Source organism: Trachemys scripta, chromosome 10, assembly GCF_013100865.1.
Source record: "Trachemys scripta elegans isolate TJP31775 chromosome 10, CAS_Tse_1.0, whole genome shotgun sequence".
Lineage (NCBI taxonomy): Eukaryota > Metazoa > Chordata > Testudines > Emydidae > Trachemys > Trachemys scripta.
The window spans coordinates 80,299,538-80,320,781 of NC_048307.1; the positions used below are offsets into that span (position 1 = coordinate 80,299,538).

The 21,244-nt window shown below is 39.6% G+C and overlaps 1 protein-coding gene across 1 annotated transcript; it reads left to right on the plus strand.

Moving 5' to 3' along the window:
- The first annotated feature begins 79 nt into the window (after positions 1-79).
- On the plus strand, positions 80-21,214 carry ZWILCH (zwilch kinetochore protein). The gene is made up of 18 exons (XM_034784556.1): positions 80-198; positions 2,503-2,545; positions 3,399-3,494; positions 3,605-3,723; positions 4,509-4,705; positions 5,283-5,362; positions 5,796-5,951; positions 6,157-6,228; positions 8,359-8,452; positions 9,672-9,727; positions 11,504-11,609; positions 12,763-12,842; positions 13,079-13,235; positions 15,175-15,203; positions 16,913-17,049; positions 17,978-18,073; positions 18,169-18,287; positions 19,067-21,214. Exons 1-18 carry the CDS (start codon positions 146-148, stop codon positions 19,156-19,158), a joined length of 1,782 nt encoding a protein of 593 aa, XP_034640447.1. The 5' UTR covers positions 80-145; the 3' UTR covers positions 19,159-21,214.
- The last annotated feature ends 30 nt before the right edge of the window (positions 21,215-21,244 follow it).

The window sequence follows — 21,244 nt, forward strand, 5'->3', positions numbered from 1 at the left end:
GTTAGCGCTCAATACATTAAAAATAGTGTTTTCTGATCGCGGGCTGTGGTGGGTGTAGTCCCGGCTGGAGGGGCCGTGACCTCCGAGGGGCGGGAAGGCGCGTAGTTTGCTTCGCTCGCGCTGACTGAGAGGCCGGCAGGGCGGGATGGGCTCCCCCTGGCACCAGGCGGCCCGGCGGCTGTACGACTGTCTGCTGCAGTGAGTGTCCCCTCTGAGGGGCCGCCGGCCGGGCGACGGGGCAGCGGGGAAGCGAGACGGGCTCGTGAGGAAAAGGCCATGGGGCTCCCGGCTGTTGCGCGGCCCCGAGCGGACATCCACGGGGTTGGCCCCACCGGAGCCATTGCAGCCCGATCCGGTGTGGGGCAGCTTGGAGCGTTGGCTGAAGCGGGGCCGCGACCTCTTGTTGCCACTGCTTGGGTGGAGCTGGTCCTCGCCCTCCCTCGGTCGGAGCGATGGCCTTCGCCGGCGGTTCCATATGATACCGGTGGTGGGTGCGGGGCTCTCGGGCTGTGCTTTGGCCGCCCTACCCCAGTCCTTTCCAGAGCATGGCAGCTAGGCAGGCTGGTTCCGCCTGCTGGGGGGGAGGATTTTGCTATCCTAGGTAGACCCCCTACCCAGGGCCGGTGCTACCATTAAGGCGAACTAGGCGGTTGCCTAGGGTGCCAAGATTTGGGGGCGCCAAAAAGCGGTGCCCCCAATTTTTTTTTTTACAGCCTTCCTCCCCTCCACTTCGCCCACCTCCCAGGGTTGCAGTGCTAATCAGCTGTTTGGTGCCACAAGCCTGGGAGGAGAATTAGAGGGGGGGAGGTGCAGCATGCTGGGGGAGGAGGCGGAGCAGAGATGAGCTGGGGTGGGGAGCTGCCGCACGGCTCCCGGGGGGGGGGGCTGCCACGGGGGGCGCCTCAGAGTCGGGGAGCTGCCGCAGGACTGGGGAGGGGGAGCGCAAGGTGGAAGTTTCCTCTAGGGTGTGAAACTTCCTTGCACCGGCCCTGCCCTACCTCACCCTTCCCCACTGTAAGTGCGTCAGGATTTGCCTCTGTTTCTACCTGGTCTACACTTAAAAATCAGACTGACCTCACTAAGTTGCTCAAGGGTGTGAAAAATTTCATGCCCTCAGTGCCATATTTAAACATTTTATGAAAGCTAATGTTAAAATTATATAGTATACAGGTTGAGGAAAGAGTGTTTGTACATCTGGGTATAGTGTTTAGAATAGCTACAAATTCAGGGTTTGGTTTTAGTCATAAGACACATATAGTGCATAAGCAGCAATCACCCAAATTTAGGTGAATGAATTTAAGAATATAGTTTAGAGATTTAGCATCTAAGTATTCGGGTACATTAGTCATGGAAAAAAGTTATACAGAGAGTTGGTGGCGGAAAGCAAAATATATCAATGAGTGAATAATTGAGAATTTAGGGTAGGTTGTCCATTTAGAAAAAAACAGTCCATCAGGAAAGTATTTCAGTTACTTTCCCGACTGTGCTTCTCATCAGCACTCCAGCTTATCCCTCCTGGTATTGTCGAGGTCCGGTGATGTGTTCTATGTAGATTTTCCTCGACTGCCTGATGGCGTCCAACACCATGAGTTGCCGCATCAGCCAAGCGTAGCATTGACCGATGCCACGTTCTCTCAGCACTCGCTTATTACCGGAGTCCCATGCACCCAGGGCTCTGATGATCAGTGCATGAGTTTGAACCTCGTAGCCCCTAGCTCTGAGGGTGTCTATTATATCGACTTAACACCCAGTATAGATGTGGCTTGGTTGACGGAAGGATTCTTCCATGGACCTTGCTACTGCCTCTTGGAGAGGTTGTTTAACTACATCGACGAAAAAGCTCTTTCTGTTCAAGAAGGAAGTGTCTACACTGTGGCATTACAGTGGCACAACCGTAGGGTTGCTAACTCTCCTGGTTTGGCCAGGAGTCTCCCAGAATCGGGCTCGATCTCTGGAGGCTACTGAAGCCAATCTGGGAGATTTTAGGTCACTAAAAGTCTGGCGGTGCAGCGGGACTAAGGCAGGCTCCCTACCTACTCTGGCTCCATGCCGCCCCTGGAAGCGGCGACATGTCTGGCAGCGGCTCTTAGGAGGAGGTGTGGCTCTGGGCAGCCGGGCAGTGCAGCTACCTACTCTGACTCCAGCCACAGCCACACCGCCAGCCATCGGCACTCCAGGCAATGCGGTAAGGGGGCAGGGAGCATGGGGAGGTTGGATAGAGGGCAGGGGAGTTTGGGGTGGTGGTCAGGGGCGGGGATGTGGATAGGGAGACTCCGGCAGATGTTGAACTTGAAACTTTATTTTTCTAAAGTTTATAAAATTAACTAGATTTGAAATAGATAATTAATGTAGTGTAAATGTAGTTTTATTTGGAGTTAGTAGTGTGCCATATATTAAACTAAGATCCGAGGCTCATTTTCTTTCTAGTTTTTAGAGACAAATGCCATTTGGGGAGGGGAAATAAGAAAAAATAAACTAAGTGACTATTTTGTTTTATTTCAGAGTATATAATGAAGGTATCCCCAAAGACCCATTTCCCTTTGAGGTAAATACATTTTGTTTCTTTTATTTAAAAATAGCTCTTTAAGCTTAAAAAGCTTTAGAAATTTTTCAAACCAATCTCAAAGGTCATTATTCATTTTTAAATTTATAACAAACAGGAGTGTGTAGAAGAGAAGCATCTAATCTTGGGATCTGGGCAAATTGGCATAATTTTAAAAATGAGTAATGTTTAAAAACAGCTTTTCCAAAGCTAGAAAATAAATAGCTGAATAGAAATGACAAATCCACCCGTACCTTTATTGCACTCCTTTTCTTTTCATATTCAAACGCCTGAGTAAAGAGCTGCGCAGCCTTGAAAGCAACAGAGTTGGGCTATTTGGCACCAGCTCAGGGAGTGAATTCCAAAGTTTAGAACCCCTTATGGAGAAACTGTCATGAGAAACTCACCCTCTCTTTTATACCAAGGGGACTACAGCTTGAGTACCTCCACTGACTGCAGCTGCAACAGTATGGCATGGGAAGATGGCAATCTCTTAGGTCCTAAGCTATTCGGGGTTTAATAGGTCAACTTAAACCATACATTTCCCCCGGAAACCAATAGGCAGCCAGTACAGATTCCAGAGCTGTGATTCATGATATGCTGTTATTAAGTGGCTTGCAACATTGTGCATCATCTTAAATTTCTCAGTTGATAACGTTTAGCTCCATGTAGAGTACATTGCAGCTGTCTTATCTTGAGGTGAGAAAGGCATGGATTATTAACGAATGGTTGAAATGATAGTAGAATATAGTTTGTTGTGTAATTAGTTGATTTTGAAATCTTTATCACAAAAATGTCTTCTAAATACAACATGTAAATGCAATACATTAACAAAATTTTTCTTTTCCTTTTCCAGGCTGATGTCCAAGTACATTTGATTGGCGAGGGTTGCAGAAGTCCCTTAGAAAGTTTTTGGAATGGAAACAGTATGATATTCATTATGCAGAAAGCAGTAAGTGGGTTTTGTTTGTTTTGTTTTAAAACTAGAGCCTTACATTTACATCCCTAGAAGTGTTCAAATATATTCTAATTTTCAAATTTACTTGTGCATTTCTTTTAAAGGGACATGTTGAACTAACTGACCAAATGGAAGAATCACAAATAGATGATGCCACTTATATTTCAGAGTTTACACCACAGAAGGGTTCTGGACCAGTTGCTCTATCTGTTACAAGAGGAAAGTAAGTTTCCATAGTTTTATCTTTTTGTTTAAAAGCAGTTTTATACCATATTCAACACACAAGTAAATTCTGTGCAGCAATGTAACTAGCATTGTAACTAGCACACTAAGTGTTGTGTATAACTAAACTAAACAGGCAACAGGGATGGATCACTTGATGATTACCTGTTCTGTTCATTCCCTCTGAAATACTTGGTGCTGGCACTGCCAGAAGACACGATACTGAGCTAGATGGGCCTTTGGTCTGACCCAGTATGGCTGTTTTTATGTTCTAACTAATCATAGGAATTTGCAAAGCAGATGGAATTTTGTGTGTATTACGTATATATTTTCCTCAAACCGTGTAGACAATAATCTAGAAGGAGAAATCTAGATATTTCCTACTTTTGATGTTATCCTCATTATTGTTAAGAGAACAACAACTATTCAAATGTGAGACAGCAACCTTTGGCAGGTTCGGCTGATTGTGGCTCCCACTGGCCGCAGTTCACCGTTCCAGGCCAATGGGGGCTGCAGGAAGCGGTGTAGGCTGAGGGATGTGCTGGCCGCCGCTTCCCGCAGCCCCCATTGGCCTGGAACGGCGAACTGAGGCCAGTGGGAGCCACGATCGGCCTAACCTGCAGACGTGGCAGGTAAACACATTGGCCCGGCCTGCTGGGGGCTTACCCTGGCGGGCCTCGTGCCAAAGGTTGCCGATCCCTGCACTAGATTTTGAAGTAGCGTAAACAGAGAGGGGTTAGCTAAAATCATGCTAAATTTTGTTAATGATTGTTCTTTTCTTTCCAGGCAACTGATTTCACTCTATACAATGGCACAAAATCCAAACATGACCCATTTGAAGATAAGCAAACCAGTTGTGCTTCCTCCCCTGTGGATAAGATGTGACCGCTCTGACCCTGAACATACCTGTTGGCTAGGTGCTGAGCCTCTCAAAAATGGGAACAAAATCACAGGGATCAGTTTCCATATAGTTACATGTAATGGTAAGTTCCTCCTAGCTATGATGTTACACAGTCAGCCCTTCACCAAAGTTGAAAGTGGGGAGGACAAGAAATAAGTGAGAGTTAATACGGTAACAACCTATATTGCCATGATAGTTGTCCACTTGTGCTCTATAATCTAAATTTTCATTTTAAAATAATTGTCTCTAGCCCAAGTTGTATCAAAAATAACCTTCAAAGTGTGAATGGAATGCAATCCATGCAGTGATGTCCAGACAGCTCTTCAGACAGTCTGACATACTAACTTTTAGAGAAGTGAGAATTGCTCCCATTCATCTCACTGATATATATACTGAACCCTACTAAACATTTAAAAATGCCGTTAAGTTGCACTGCTAATTGTACAAAAACAATAGAGGGATGATTGTATTTTGAAGAATAGCTTTACTGTGAATGGCAGCTCATTTTGGTGTTACAAGCGAGCAGAATTTGCATTGTGAATGGATCTTGGGAGAATACCACCACTTATTTTTTCCATTTTGACCACTTAATAATTACATCTGAGTGTTAAATTCAATTTGTGGTTAGCATTTTCTGAAAGCCTCTCTTCCTTTCCCAGGTCCTACAGCTGATAAAACCTGTTTTGCAAATCTAGAAGACCTCAAAAAGGCACACAAAATCAGACATCGCTCATCTGTTGTAGGTTTTTCATGCTTTCCCACCCTTCAAAATATTGTAAATTTAATTATTTTAGTTTATGAATTTAAGTTGTAAGATTCTTAGTATATTTGTTGATTTGTGGGACTTTTTTGTTAGCTTTATGGCTGGTGTTTATATCTTGGTCTGTAGCACTGTGAGCTCCTGCTAATCTGGGAAGCAAGGTACCACACATGGTACTTAACTTTTGGATGTGCTACATTGCAGTATGTTTCTCTGACAATAGCCAAGTTTTATTTTTAAAGTTCTCTTAAAAATGTTTGATTAGTGGAACACCTTTCCAGTACTACATTGATTTAGCATTTTAGGGCTCTTTTGCAGGCTTCAGGAAGTATCACATAACATTCTTTTGAAAATAATCCTTAGAATGGGAGATTTCAGTTGTAAATGTCTATTTAAAATATATTCATTCTAGGTGACAACCAAAGGCTTTGCTCAATATGAGCTCATTCGAGCCACTACATTGGAGGATACAGTGGTTGAATCAGAGAGTAATATATATGTTGATATTACTTGGAATATTGTGGATACGATTCTGCAGACACCTCCACTCACTGCAGCGGCAACATTGGTAGGAGAAAAACCCTTGTCATTGTTTATATCAAGTATTGTAGATCACAGAAAATATGCTAATTTTTGCTGGTTATATTATTGTTGCAGTAGCAATATAGTGTGTTGATAATATCCATAATAAATAGTTCATCTGTTCTGTTAATAAGGTTTTAGCAAATTTTTATTCCAGAGTCAGAATCTGATGTGTATTTTGGAATTTTCAGAACATTAGATTGGAATCTGGGGACCCCAGGAGTCCTGTGTTCCAGTTACATAGAGAATTGCAGTTTCTCCTTGTAAGTATAAATGTGAAATTCCCAATTGATATCAGTTTGGTTGTTGTTATACCAGGAATGGTATTTTTACGTTTTTTGTGTTCATAGAATCAGAGAAGGTCATCTACTCCAACCCCCTGCTCAAAGCAGGACCAACCCCAACTAAATCATCCTAGCCAGGGCTTTGTCAAGCCGGGCCTTAAAAACCTCTAAAGATGGACATTCCAGCACCTCCCTAGGTAACCCATTCCAGTGCTTAACCCCCTCCTAGTGAAATAGCATTTCCTAATATCCAACCTAGACTTCCCCCACTGCAACTTGAGACCATTGCTCCTTGTTCTGTCATCTGCCACCACTGAGAACAGCCGAGCTCCATCCTCTTTGGAACCCCCCTTCAGGTAGTTGAAGGCTGCTATCAAATCTCCCCTCACTCTTTTCTTCTGCAGACTAAATAAGCCCAGTTCTCTCAGCCTCTCCTCATAAGTCATGTGCCCCAGCTCCCTAATTGTTTTCGTTTCCCTCTGCTGGACTCTCTCCAATTTGCCCACATTCTTTCTGTAGTGGATCACGCAAAACTGGACACAATACTCCAGATGTGGCCTCACCAGTGCCAAATAGAGGAGAATAATCACTTTCCTCGATCTGCTGGCAATGGTCCTACTAATGCAGCCCAGTTAGCCTTCTTGGCAACAAGGGGACACTGTTGACTCATATCCAGCTTCTCGTCCACTGTAATCCCCAGGTCCTTTTCTGCAGAACTACCGCTTAGCCAATCAGTCCCCAGCCAGTAGCAGTGCATAGGATTCTTCCGTCCTAAGTGCAGGACTTTGCACTTATCCGTGTTGAACCTCATCAGATTTCTTTTGGCCCAATCCGTCTAGGTCACTCTGAACCCTATCCCTACTCTCCAGTGTGTCTACCTTTCCCCCCACTTTAGTGTCATCTGTGAACTTGCTGAGGGTGCAATCCATCCCATCATCCAGATAATTAATTAAAATTTTGAATAAAACCAGCCCCAGGACCTATCCCTGGGGCACTCTGTTTGATACTGGCTGCCAAGTAGACATCAAGCCGTTAATCACTACCCGTTGAGCCAGATGATCTAGTCAGCTTTCTATCTACCTTTATAGTCCATTCATCCAATCCACACTTTTTTAACTTGCTGGCAAGAATACTGTGGGAGACTGTATCAAAAGGTTTGCTAAAATCAAGGTCTGGTGGTCTATAGCGGACGCCCACCACGACATCAAACTTGTTGCTCTCGCCTCTAAACTTAACCTAAAGACTCTGAACAGGCTTTTCTCCAGTTTCATACTAGAGCTCTGAGCAATCATACCACTTTCTTACATACAATGGAACTCCACCTTTTCTCCCACGCCTGTCCTTCCTGAACAGTTTATACTCATCCATGACTGTGCTCCAGTCATGTGAGTTACCCCACCAAGTCTCTCTTATTCCAGTCACATCATAGTTCCTTAACTGTTCCAGGACTTCCAATTCTTCCTGCTTGTTTCCCAGGCTTCTTGCATTTGTGTACAGGCACCTAAGATAACTAGCTGATTGCCCTACTTTCTCAGTGTGAATCAGGAGGCCTCCCTCTGTTGCACCTTCCTCCTTGTGTTTCCTCCCGGTATTCCACTTGCCTCAGGGCTTAGGTCTCCATCCCCCGGTGAATCTAGTTTAAAGCCCTCCTCACTAGGTTAGCAAGCCTGCCTGCGAAGATGCTCTTCCCTCTCTTCATTAGGTGGATCCCTTCTTCCTGGAACAACATCCCATGGTTGAAGAATCCAAAGCCCTCTCTCTGACACCACCTGCGCAACCACGCATTTACCTCCACAATTCAGTGGTGTTCTTATTTAGAATCTCTAACTGTTTAAAAGGTTCTTTGAAATTACATGAATATATTAAGTGCAAAATAACTTTTAACGCAGTGTTAAGGTTGAGAAATAAAGAACACACAAATCAGAACATTCTAAACATTTCTAATACAACATCAGCTTGGCAGTATTGCATACCATATATATTTCTTGGTGGAATTTTCATACAGTGGGTAATTTTTTTTTTTTTTCAAGTTTAATACACTTTTATATTCTATGTTATATGCAGAACCTCAAACAAAATAAGTGTCTCTGGATTTTTTTGTGCTGTTAGGTTTTGGCTGAAGGCTTGAAGACTGGCGTGACTGAATGGCCTGAGCCTTTGGTAGCTGAATCAGCGGTTGAGCTCGTCAAGGAACTTCTGAATGGTATTTTTGTTTAATAATTTGAGATGCTATGATTGGGTAAAATTGTGCGGAAAAGGGTAAATCTTGTAATAAAAATTTATGTTAAGAAAAAAATGGGAAGGGGCTTAAAATTTCACAAGAATGAAATGAAAATGCCACATAATAAGATTATGGTAGTATTGGAACTGGAGATGATAATTTATAAGGTACAGTAGTCCACCAAAAGTGTTCAAGAAACAGATTACTTTGTATACCTCTAACTCTCCTGGTGAAATCATGAGAATCCTGTGCAATGGGTAAACCATAGTGTTTTCCCCACATTGTGGAGAATAGGAAGAAAAAAAATGAAATGAGACAAATAAAAATCTCTCCTACAACAGTTTACAGACTGAGAACGGCAAGAACACATGTAAACATAGTGGCCAAGATTTCAGTGACTAGTGATTTCAGTACACCAATCTTTGTGTGCCCAACTTGTGTTATCTTTAATTATCCTGACTTTCAGAAAGTGCCAAATGCCCACTCTCTGAAAGTCTAAGGTGTCTCACACTGAGGCTTCCAAAAATCACTAGTCACTTCTGAAAATTCTGGTCATTAAGTGCAAAAAAAATCTTGTCAGAGAGACTACAGACATGCGAGTTTAAGGTAATAGAAAATGGATATAGAAGAAGAGAAACAGAGAACTTTAAAATGAAACTGAAAATATCCACAAAAGTAAGTGTGAAAAAATGACAAAACAATTTACTTTAAAAATACACAAGAAGGGACCATCCCAGACTAAACTGTCCTTAATAGATGGGCATTTAGAAATAATACAACAAATCCTTCCGTTACGCAGCTGAATGTATTAGATGAAGGATTGTTGTGATTTTCTTCAATGTGTGCGCACCCCCACCCCCAACCCCTTCTCTTTCCCTTCCCTGCCCTCGGGGAAGGCAAGGAACCCATGACAGCTTTATGAGCTCCTTTTGAGTGGGGGAGGATTTTTTTCAAAAGCCTGATTAGATCATCTACTTGAGGTCCCTTCCAACTCAAATAATTCTATTATTATCTAATTTTGAATAGTAGAAACACTGTTTAGAAGGAATCACAAAGAAAGATAATACCTTTCAGTATTTGTTATCCATCCATCTAATCTCTGTGAGTAGGACCAAAATTGTAACATGTCTGAGACTTATACTGTTGTTCAGCTGTACATGATGTATCATAGTGGTACAATTCTTTTCCCTCCCACTTCTAGATTTAAAGAATAAACTGGATGGATTTAATACATCAGTACATAAAAATGATGCAGAGGTATGTGTATTTTCTTTCTTTCACTGTCTCTGCAGTAGTTTGAAAATCTCCCCTGTTGTCCTTACTCAGCAGGAACTGTAAGAGATGTATTGTTTCAAAGGCACATGTAGCCATTGTGCACTTAGCTGAAAGTCAAATGTCATTTGTGCCTTTTCAAAATCTCCTTCAATGTTTTATATTTTAGCATTTTCCCCAGAGTTTTACTTAGCTTTTAATATTGATTGTTTTATGTTCAAAGAGAAGTAGCTATGATCTTGTCCAGCAGGCAACACCAATCCTGATGGATAAGAGTGGATTAACTCCACAAAGGTCTGCTTCCTTCTCTCTCTTTCTCTTTACCTACGGGTTGGAGATCTCTCTGATTTCTTCCAAACATGATCACTTTTCATCATCTTAATCTTTCCCTCTCATCTCCTAAAGTGATCAGTCTCATGCTGCTATTTCACCTTCTTACATGAAGCTACTTTGATCTCTGTGCCAGTTTCACTCTGTCACTGGCTTGACTCTCCAGTGGTCCATGGCCTACCAGAGGTTCTGGAAACTGGCACGTTTATCTATCTAGCTGTTAACACACATCACCATGATAACTTCCTGCCTTAAATAACTTCAAACAATTTTGTAGGGATTTTAATATTTTTTTTATTTTTTTTTTATTTATTTTTAATAGTTAGTATTTATTTATTTGTCTCTCTCCCTCCTCACAAATAGTTGAGATTTCTTTTTTTCTTTTTATAGGAAGGTTAAGTCAAATAAATTAATTTTCCATTTTGATCTCAAGTCTATGATCTACTGTACACCAACAAAATGATAAACTTTAGTCCTGCATCAAAAATCATGGGGAAAACCATATGCTCAGAAGAATTTTTTTTTTTTTTTTTAATTTGGTACATTGCAAGTCGTACATTAAAAACAAAAAAAAAATCACACAACTCTATCATCTGTGAAATCTGTGCAGTATTAGTCATATCCTTTACTGGTGCTTCTCTAATTCCATCACTGCAGCTGTTTATGCCAGTACTTTCAGTCTATACTGGTATAGCCAATTGTAAGTCACAGTGGAAGGACGTGTTTGAGGGAATTAGCGTCAATTTTTACTCATCTAGGCAAGCATTCTGGTCAAGCTCTGCTTTGCAATGGCCAGAAACCCTTCCTCCCAACAACAATGTCATTTTGTGGGCACATAACCTTTAGGAATTAGCTGTTTCCCAAGAGGTTAGGACAGTGGCTCCTCACTACTTTGTTAAGACTTGGTCAAAGCATGTTTCTTAATTGGTATGAAATATGTTTATTTATTGAACTACTGATTGGGCGGGAGCAGAAATATGAATCTTGCAAATAGACTTGGCTATTGGAGAGGATTTGATTTATGTGGCTCTTTAGAACAGTGGTGCGCAAACAGCATGTGAGATTCTCTGGGGTGTGTGTGAAGAAACTGGGATCCTGTGGGTCCTGCAGGACTCTGTCATAACAGTGGGAACAGGATAAAAATAGAGTGGGTCTTGTGGGGCAGGACAGGAGCAGGATTAAAAATATAGTCCTCTCGCGCTGCAAACAAGAGCAGCCACCACTCCCCGGCCACCCAGCTCTTAAGGCTGCACTGTTGCCAGCAGTAGTGCAGAAATAAGGGTGGCAATGGAGGGTAGGGTGCAATAAATTCTGTGAATTTTAAAGGAGGGGCACGATTGGAAAAGTTTGCGCACCACTGCTTTACAATGTTATGACAAATGTTTGACTTTATTTTGAAGGACCATTTTCAAGTAAAACTCTCTCTTTCAGAAAGTCCAGTGTGACTCAGCTGCAGTGGACAGTTCAATAAAATCACTTTTTAGTGAGCGAGGAGACCTGGATTTTCCTGAACAGTTGTGGTGCAAAATGAGAAGGAGTAAGTGTTTTATCTTTTTCTCACTGCCTTATAATTTTTACACATTTCTTATACCACTTTTTTATATATATTTTAAGAAATTGGTATAAGTTTCTCCAGGTTTTAAGAACTGATTAACGGTTCAGGCCTAAGGCTCGTTGTTATTCATGTAATCATAAGATAGCATGTTCTACTTACAGTATTGTAGGAAAGTATGGTGACTTGGGCTATATGCGTATTTTCTTTGCCAGCTTGATTGTTAGTTCTTTTTAGCAATAAATAGTGCTTACCTACTTCGTTACTGACAGCCATTTATCTATAAAATAGACTTTACTGGGTCTCATGGAATATATTTAAAGTAGGTAGTTCTGTAGAAAATGTTATAGATGTCAACCTTTGCAAATAATATTTGCAGTCTTGGGGTCCTATTAATTAAATCCATTATTGCTTTTTGATTATCAAGTGACAGTTTTGGCACATAAATGCCTTTTTTTACTTGTAGGGCTGACTTGGAAGTCATGATAATTCTTTTCTGATGTGAATATTGCCATAATAATCAATGCCTTTGTAACATCAAAAGCAGATGACTAAAATGTACTCTATATAAATGTACAACATACCCTACTCAGGTATATCAGTACTTGAAGGTTTCTGCTGATGCAAAATGCAGACACTTGTCTCTTAAGTGGGGCAAGCAGTTAAAAGCATATTTTAGTTTCTGGAAACATTGTTACCTGTTTACTTCGGTTTGTAACAATCACCTTGAACTGTAGTCTATAAAGCCTGACATGGTCTAGGACTTCGTTAACTGAGAAATCAACTCTCTCTCCTCATGTCCTGTTAACAGTAATTATAAACTGTTGAGTTGCTTTCACTGTTGGTTCTGAAGCTGTACTCTAGGACAGGCATTAATAAAGGGGCATTCTCTGGAACCTGCTCTCACGTACCTCTTTCAAACTTCATGGTGTAGTGCAAGACCTCTTGGTACAGTCACACATTTAAACTAACCTTTGGGCCGTTCTGTGCAGTTCTATGCAGGTTTTGTTGTTCTTGGAGTTTTTTAAAGTCCTATATTTTGTTCATTGAGCAACTTTTTTATCATTTATGTGGTAAAGGCAGACAGATGTTTTTGTAGCCATTATAAATTAAATATTGGAATAACTCTTTTCTCAAGGTGTTGCTTCCTATCAAGACTTGGTAGAGTGTTTCACACTGATCATAAAATCCCTAGAACATGGTGAGATACAGCCTTGGGTATGTATGTGTAGCCTGAATATGTTTTCATGATAAAAGTATCAGCTTTGGTTGTGTAAATAAAGTAGGTTACATTTCTTTTAAATGTTTGTAAATTGCTTCTCATTTTGACAATATTTTAAATTCAGTTTTTAAATAGTTCACTATTAGTTTGTCTCTTTTTTTTATAATGTCCTGCTTGTAAATTACTCTGTATATTTCATCTATATATTACAAGAAAACATCTTATTTTTTAGATTCATCAAGAGAGTAGCAGTTTACTAAGCAAATTGATTCAACAATCCTATCATGGAGCTATGGAGGCTATTTCCCTCAGTGGTGTCACTCCAATTCAAATGCTTCTGGAGATTGGTCTGGACAAAATGAAGAAAGATTATGTCAGTTGTTTCATAGGTAAGCCTGTTTTTTAAAACCGTGACTGGAAATTCACAAGAAAAGGCTACTTGGCCTAAACAATCAATAATTTCTGTTTTTGTTGACCTTAACTTCACCTCTCTGTCACCTTAGCCTTTTTCCTTTATTGCCCATAAAATCTGTACTTACCACTTAGTGTGTTCCTTTGCTTATTTTGCAAATTAAAAGTACACCTTTACCCCGATATAACGCTGTCCTCGGAAGCCAAAAAATCTTACCATGTTATAGGTGAAACTGCGTTATATCGAACTTGCTTTGATCTGCTGAAGTGCACTGCCCCGTCCACCCAGAGCACTGCTTTACCGCGTTATATCCGAATTCGTGTTATATCGGGTCGTGTTATATCTCAAAATAACTATGGCTTATAACTAAGGCTGTAAGAGTTTTCTAAACTAATCTTTTTATGTAGGTTTTCATAAATGTCTAAATGATGGAAACCTATCAGTCTGAAAAGTCTGAAGGGAGAAATTTGAGTAATATCCTATTTATTTAACTGGAGCCTGTTTTTAGGTGTGATAATGCACTAGGTGGGGAAAAAATATGTGTGTCCTTCCTTACTGTCTCTCTTTCCTCCCTTCTTGTAATCAAAAGGGGTTGAGGAGAAGACAGCCAAGAATACTGACAGTATAATTTATTTTACAAAATGAATAAATTGCATTCTTGAGCCACACCTTGAGCTAGCATGTAGGGGGTGTGTGTGTGTGTATATATTTTTTTAAATTAAATTGTTACTTCAATGGTGTTGTGGCTTTATCTTCAGTCTCACAGTTTCATTGTTTCTTTTGCTTCCATTCTGTTGTTGTTGTCTCCCTTTTTGTTTTCCTATTTTTGTCATTATCACTTTTATCTTACTCTTTGTTGGAATTATTATTTATCAGGGTATTATCACAAAACTAATTTAACCATAAATTCCTTTTATTAAATCCAAAGGTCAAATGACATTTATACAATTGTTCTAAACATGCCTAAAAAGTCTAAATAATAAGCAGTTTACTACCTCCAAATAGTAACAAAACATTTATAAGCATTTGATCAGGATACTTACAAACAGGCCATACTCAGGGAGGCTTAGATCCATAGTGGTCGACTCCATCGTGGTCTGGCAGGTATTACCAATGAAGACTTTAAAAGTTTACTTTTTTTATATCCATTAACAAACTATTGATGTCATTGCCAATTATCGGACCTTAGCTAAGGCTATATGAAGGATTTTCTTATATAGTCAATTATTTACTGCACCTGATACCCAATTGATTGTGTTTTATTACTATTACTTCAGCCCAAACCTTAAATAAGATAACACTGGTATTTTGAAGGGTCACTACAAGTTTAACGCAATAACTTTTCTTTCTGATGTTCTCATTCTTTTTGGTCACATGCTTTGGGCCTATTGCTCATGCTGATATCCCAGTTCAATTTAAAACCATAGTTCACCCAATCTAATGTGGGCCTATATTCCTATGCTACCTTTTTCAAGGCTTCTCTCTTCACCTTTTCTTCATTCCCTGAGTCTTCCTACCACACTGCCAGCCTGTATGCACTCTCATTTGCTCACCTGGTTTCTGTTTCTGCTGCTTCAAACCTTACGCTGTTTAGGAGGAAGAAGCGTTGAGACCTTTAGGGCTGGTGACTCAGCTGATCCTAGCACCTGCTATGCCTACGACTGCTGCCCCTTTGCATTTCCATGTAGGGAAAATGCCATGTTGGTGGCTGGTAACCACTGTCTCCAACACCAGCCACTTCATGTTTCTCTTTGTACTTATAGCAGTGAGTACAAACAAGTCCTCAGGTGTGGTGATTGCACTCTTCCCTTAGTGTGGCTTCCTGTGGCCACCTGTTTTGCTTATGCCTGAAGCTGCCACAGTATGTAGCATGTTTTTGTTTCTTTAAAAAAAAAAAATCTTTATTTGTTTTGCAGGCCAAGAACTTGCAACATTAACCTATCTGGTGAGATATTTTAATTCTTATTTTGAAAGCAATATAGAGTTTTGACATATACTTGTTTAGATTAATTTTCTCTCCAAATTCATAAAGCCTATTTGCAGGACTATGACATATATTCTGAGTTCTCAGCCTTGAAAACTGAGTGTTTTAAACACTTCTTTTTAACTCTGGCGAGGGGGGAAAGGAAGGAGAAATTAGGTCAAAGCTGAGGTACCACCTTCAATGTCCTTATTTACAGAGCTACTTCCACTTGAAAAATATGATAGAACCATGCCCAGGATTTTGTAGGGAGCTGTGAAATCCTGTCCATTAATTTGAATCTGCTCCTGAGAATAGAGTTCTTACAGCTGTTGAAACAAAATTTTAACTTCAGTAGTAGAGAAAATTTACATTCAGTCATGAAGGCGCACACTGCAGAAGGATTGCAGTTAGAAATAGGGTTTTGTAGCTCTTGCATTACGGTGCCCCTGAAGGTTTTGCTTGTCTGTCACTCTTTTCAAAAGCTGATAACACTCTGAATTGGTGTTTCATATATATCTGAAGTGAACACTGTCAACTCTGACAGTCCTAAAATTCTACTAGAAAAACACTTTTTCTTCCGAATCATATTCTTGATCATGGAAAGTCTGTCACCTCCTTAAAATTAGGGTTGCTGTATGGATAAAATATCAAAGTGTGGGCTTAATAGCTTAGGTGGTTGGTAACAGCAGCTTAGTCCCCTGGGTAGGGCACCATATTTTAGATCAGGAAATCTAGATTCTCTTCCGTACTCTGCCATTGACTTGCTATGTGACCTTATGCACAACAAGTCACTTAACCTCTGTGTGTTTTTCCCCATCTGTAAATGGAGATCATATTTCCCCATTTTTGTAAAAAAATTCAGACCTAAGAATGAAAATCACACTATGAATGCAAGATGGGAGTATGACATCTCCTCATTTCATTTCCAGCTCTCTGGCTCAAACTCAGACCGAAGCCCTGGTTCAAACCTACTGAAGTCATTGGTAGTCTTCCCACATCTGTGGTGATCCAAAATTACCACCATGTTACAGCTGTTTGACACATGTGAAAAGAGTTAGTAGTCTAGACCGTAACCCATATCGCACAAGCCATCCCATTTAGTATTTTTATTGGTATTTTCAGCAGAGAGCCAAAAATTGCATGGCTATGGAGGTTAAACTACTTTCTCACCTAAGAGATGGACTTTCCAGGTCAAGGTTGGGGTATATTTGCAGATTAAGAGGGAACTTGAACTCTTGCCAGTTATCATGCCAGTATGTGCCATGTACAATCCAGTGTCTTTTTCACCATCGCTAAACTTTTTTTTTTTTTTTTTTTTTAAAGTAGGCAAGAGATTGACATTCTAACTGCACTGGCATTTGACTCAACATCAACAAACTGTGTGTTCTAGGGTTACTTCAAGGTCGTAGGTTTGCATGGAGTGTTGCTTCTCTCAGCTGCAAGAAAGTGCATGGTGTTTAGTTTGCAAGAAATCTGCTTAATGAAGCATTCTGAGAGCAGGATTTTTATAAATCAATACCCTATTTTCTCATAAAAAAGGGGCAGACAAATGTAGCAGAGAGAGTGGACCTTCAGAATGTGTACAAATTGAGTACTCATCTGCTTAGCATATTTAACCCACCCAACACCAACAGTTACCTTTTAAGAGCTTTGTTCATTTCTCGTTTTCAAGTCTATATTTTCTTCTCTAGGACTACTTCATATCCACATCAGTAGAGCTACAGGAGCAGGTTCATCGCATTCAAAAACTTCATCATATGCTGGAAATATTGGTCAGCTGCACAGTCTTTCTTCATTTCAAACATGAGAACCTCTTCCCTTTGATGCAGTAATTATTTAATTTTTACTTTCTGCCATTAAATGTCAATAATAAATGGATTATTTTGAATAACTAGATATAGTCAAAAGCTAATTTTTTATAAACTGTATTTTATTGATGATGATTGTGAGGAACGGGGACGATACTGGGAGCATTTGGATCTTACTGTTCAATTTTTCTGCCCTGGTTTAGTACCCTTTCCCCATACTGGTTTAATATACTTTCCCAATCATCTTGGGAAGGCGTTCAGGAAAATCACGAGAATACTAATTTTCATTTTCTTCTCTTCTCCCTTTTCCTTTCTGAGCTCTCAGATCCCAGCCATTCCTCCATTCTGAAATATGTAAAACAGGTATTCATAAGAACATACCTTCAGAATAATAGTCAAAACAAATATTTAGTGGGTTTTTTTTTTTTTTTTTTACATTAGCTTTTTTGTTGTTGCAGCTTCTTTCTTGCATGTCTTGTTTTATCAGCCATTTCAAGTCATGCTTCCAAACCTTGCAATTTTTTGAGGCTTTCATCCATTTAGCTCTCAACTAGCACAAAATCCCAACATATTTCTTATTTATTTTCAATGGTACAAAGCTTCTGTGACTGGATAGTGTGAAAAATTAGCCTTCCATTTTAAAAAAATACCATGGTTTTAGAGGGAACATTTGTGAGGAATAAATTATTATGCAGTTGCAATTTGTCAAGTACAGTAACTCTTATAAAGTCACTGTTGTGATATGATCATTTTCTACTGTCCTGGGAAGCAAGAGCCAAAATCAAGTTTTGGAATCTGTTTCAAGCAAGTGCGTAGTAACTGATCTATTGTCATGAAAGCATGTAAAAGGAAGTTAGTTTTGTATGTATATTGATCTGGGGTTGAATAGTTGCATAAACACTTATCCAAGAAGTAATAAGTAACAGTATTTGACTGCTTTTATCACAGGTCCTGCATAAAATATTACAAAGAAAATCCTCTGAATGAGAAGCATGTGTTTCAGCTACCAATCAGACCAGCTGTTGTCAATAAGTTCTATCAAAAGTAAGCCAAACCTCAGCTTTCATAATACGGAAATTCAAATCTTGATTGAGTACATAATTATTAGGGTTTTTTGTGCTATTTGATTATTCCCTCAGTGATCATGCACAAATATGGAGGGTGGAAATAAATAGTGGACATGGTCAGAAGGAGGTTAAAACAGTATGGCAGCTTAGTACTAATCCTCCTGTTGAACATATGACTTCGAACAACCGAGGTAAGGAACTGTTTCTGGTATAAAATATTAAAGTGATACTGTCAGCTTGAATTTTTTTTAAATTAACTAGTGATGTATTGTTTTGTTTGATCCAGTGTCTCATATAGCACTTTTTAAACAGTGTGTCTTAAATATTTTTTAGTTCCTTTTTATGCATAAGAATCTTTTCAGCAAGGGAGAAATTGACTATATGTGGAAAAAGTGAAACTGGCTAAATGTAAAAAGTGTTGCTGCATACACAAAGTAAACAAATGAGGTGGGGGGGAAAACCTTTCCGTTATAGTATTGTTAGGTATTAGTTGTAACTATATGAGGTGCAAAATTTTCAGTGTGTGATGATTTTCCCTCCCCAACCTGACAGTTACTTTTAAAATTAATTGTAGCATAGTTCTAAATATAACTATCTTTGAACTTTGGCATCCCGCTTCTCAGTCCAATAGAGAGAGGGTAAATGTATTGTTAACATGAAGAGTAGGTATCCAGATTCACCATGTTGGCTGGAGTACATTTTAAAAAACTCTTGAAAAGCTAGGGAAGAATTCCAAATATAGGACAGTGTAGAGTTCATTTGCCTTTCTTTTGACAGTGGCAAAAGAGATTAATGTTTTAGTAGATCTTGGACATTTTCTTATCTTTCAAAATAATTTTGAGAGCCTATTAATTTCAGTGGAACTTGGTGCTTATAACAGATTCTTGAAGCCATCATGTCAAACTTTCTTATGAGCTGTCATTTGTAAGAATGTTACACTTAGTTAACACTTAGTTCTTTTGTATTGCAGAAGTACTTTGTGATACAACAGTTAATGGAAACACTGAAGAAAGTATGTATTTTATTACCATGGCTAACTGCAGTCAGGTGCATTTTGCATAAAAGATTGCTGTTGTACAGATAGACGCTTAGAAGGTACAGTAAATGTAAAATATTGTCAGCATATCTGCTTCCCCAAGTATATCTAAATATATTTTATGGTTGGAAGAATGATACCCTATATTTGGTAGTTATTTGCTGTTGTGTGTTGAAGTTAGAATCTGCATAGACCTATAATTCAACAGTATGTGTACAGTTTGTTTAAATACTTTGTAACATGCAGTTATTTTAAAAAAATATATAAAATGTAATTGCTTTAAAAACTAATTTTGATAGTTTATAAATTATGAATATTTTACTTGTTTACATTGTTTTAATTTTATTTTTATTGTTTGTTGTACAATGTAGTTGACCAAGAGCAAACAGCGTTATAAAATCTTTGCTGGTGTCGCATGATGTTACATCAGTAAGACCTATTTGGAGAGATGCTCTTCCAGTGCCATATACATTTTGTAAAAGAACTTCAGTTTTCTCTAGTCCGATATTTATATTTTGGAGTTGTTCTTCTCATCTAGCCCAAATTCAGCCTTCCTTCAAATGCAAATAATTGATTTTAATCACTTTTTTTCATTTGTACTTTTGAGTTATTTTCATAAAGAACATTTATATAACTATTAAAACATGTTGATTTGATTATTTACAGTTAAATATAGCCTTTACATTAGATTTGGTACTACATTTTGCTAGGAGGATGCACATTTATCTAATTATATAGCATAACATACATTTGTTCTGTAATTTGAGGCCAAAGCTTTTCTGCACAACAGAAACTGTAAGTACTGACATTTGGAAAAAAGTAACTGCCAGCATTCATTCCTTTGTCAAAACTGAAAATGATATAGATGGTACCATATTATTAATTTTGACCCCAAAATATAGTTAAAGATGTTTTCGCCCTGATTTTATATACCAAAAAAGAAGCCTTTATAGTTTGAAAATGGCTCATTGAATCAGTGTATGAGATTTTTATTTATTCAAATGTATATAAATTATTTTAATAGATGATAGTCAGTTTAGGCCTTAGCATAGGTTGTCATAAATTCAAATTTAAATAAATTAATCTGTCTTGAACAATAAAAACACATTTAAATTTAAATTAAAGTTAAATTTTAAAATACAGTTTAAATGTGTGAGTATTTTTAAGTCTTTGACTTTTATTCACTCTTCTTGAATAGCAGCTAAGAAATCTATCCATTTTGTGCACAGTTAATCTGACATCCACAAATTTAGTTTGTGTTTTGGAATTTTGGTAAAAGTTGAACATAAAGTCTTGCTTTGAAGGAATCCTTTCAGGCCAAGCAATGGCAGGTTGCTAGCCATACTCTGGAACTAGTTCAGTTCTGTATAAGCAGGTGCATTTTGATTAAGCTGGAGCAGGACTGAATTTGGTACAGTATCTTAACTTACATGTCCAAGTCCTTGGATCACATTTTTGTGTGTGTGCAACATTCTCTAATAAAGAAAGAGATGTATAATGAGTAGGCCCTACCAAATTGACAGTGAAAAATGTGTAATGGATCATGAAATCTGATTATTGTCGTCGTATTGCCACCCTTACTTCTGCACTGCTGCTGAGGGCAGCGCTGCCTTCAGAGCTGGGTGGCCAGAGAGCAGTAGCCACTGGCCGAATGCCCAGCTCTGAAGACAGCATTGCCACCAGCAGCAGCGCAGAATTGAGGGTGGCATGGTATGAAGGGGGTTGTCATTTTGGGGGGTAGCAGACCCGACCTTTATGGTTGGGTGACGGTGGTGACTGTCCAGGGCGCTGTGGTCACTCCTCCCCCCCCCCCCCCCACCCACCCTAAAGCCCCTTTAACCCCTGAGCGCTGGGCCAGGAGCAGGGCTGGGAGTTCTCCAGCCGGGGGTACTGTGTGCTGGGCTACAGCTGCTAGTCCCGGCTAGGCTGGGGAAAGAGGGGACTTCCTCTTCCCCTGCGTGGGCTGCTCCCAAGGCTGGGTCAGCCCTCCTTTCAGGAACCTTCCCCCGGCTCCAGGAAGCTACGCGGCCGCTGGCTGGGAGCCCAGCTCTGAAGGCAGCACCATCACCAGCAGCAGTGCAGAAGTATGGGTGACAATACCATACCATGTCA

What these genes read in the sequence shown, in the direction of transcription:
- ZWILCH (XM_034784556.1), top strand. Translation starts at nt 146, where the DNA reads ATGGGCTCCCCCTGGCACCAGGCGGCCCGGCGGCTGTACGACTGTCTG. An exon ending in TTGCAACATTAACCTATCTG is followed by an intron (nt 15,204 to 16,912) that starts GTGAGATATTTT and finishes TTTCTTCTCTAG; the next exon opens with GACTACTTCATATCCACATC. An exon ending in AACCTCTTCCCTTTGATGCA is followed by an intron (nt 17,050 to 17,977) that starts GTAATTATTTAA and finishes CTTTTATCACAG; the next exon opens with GTCCTGCATAAAATATTACA.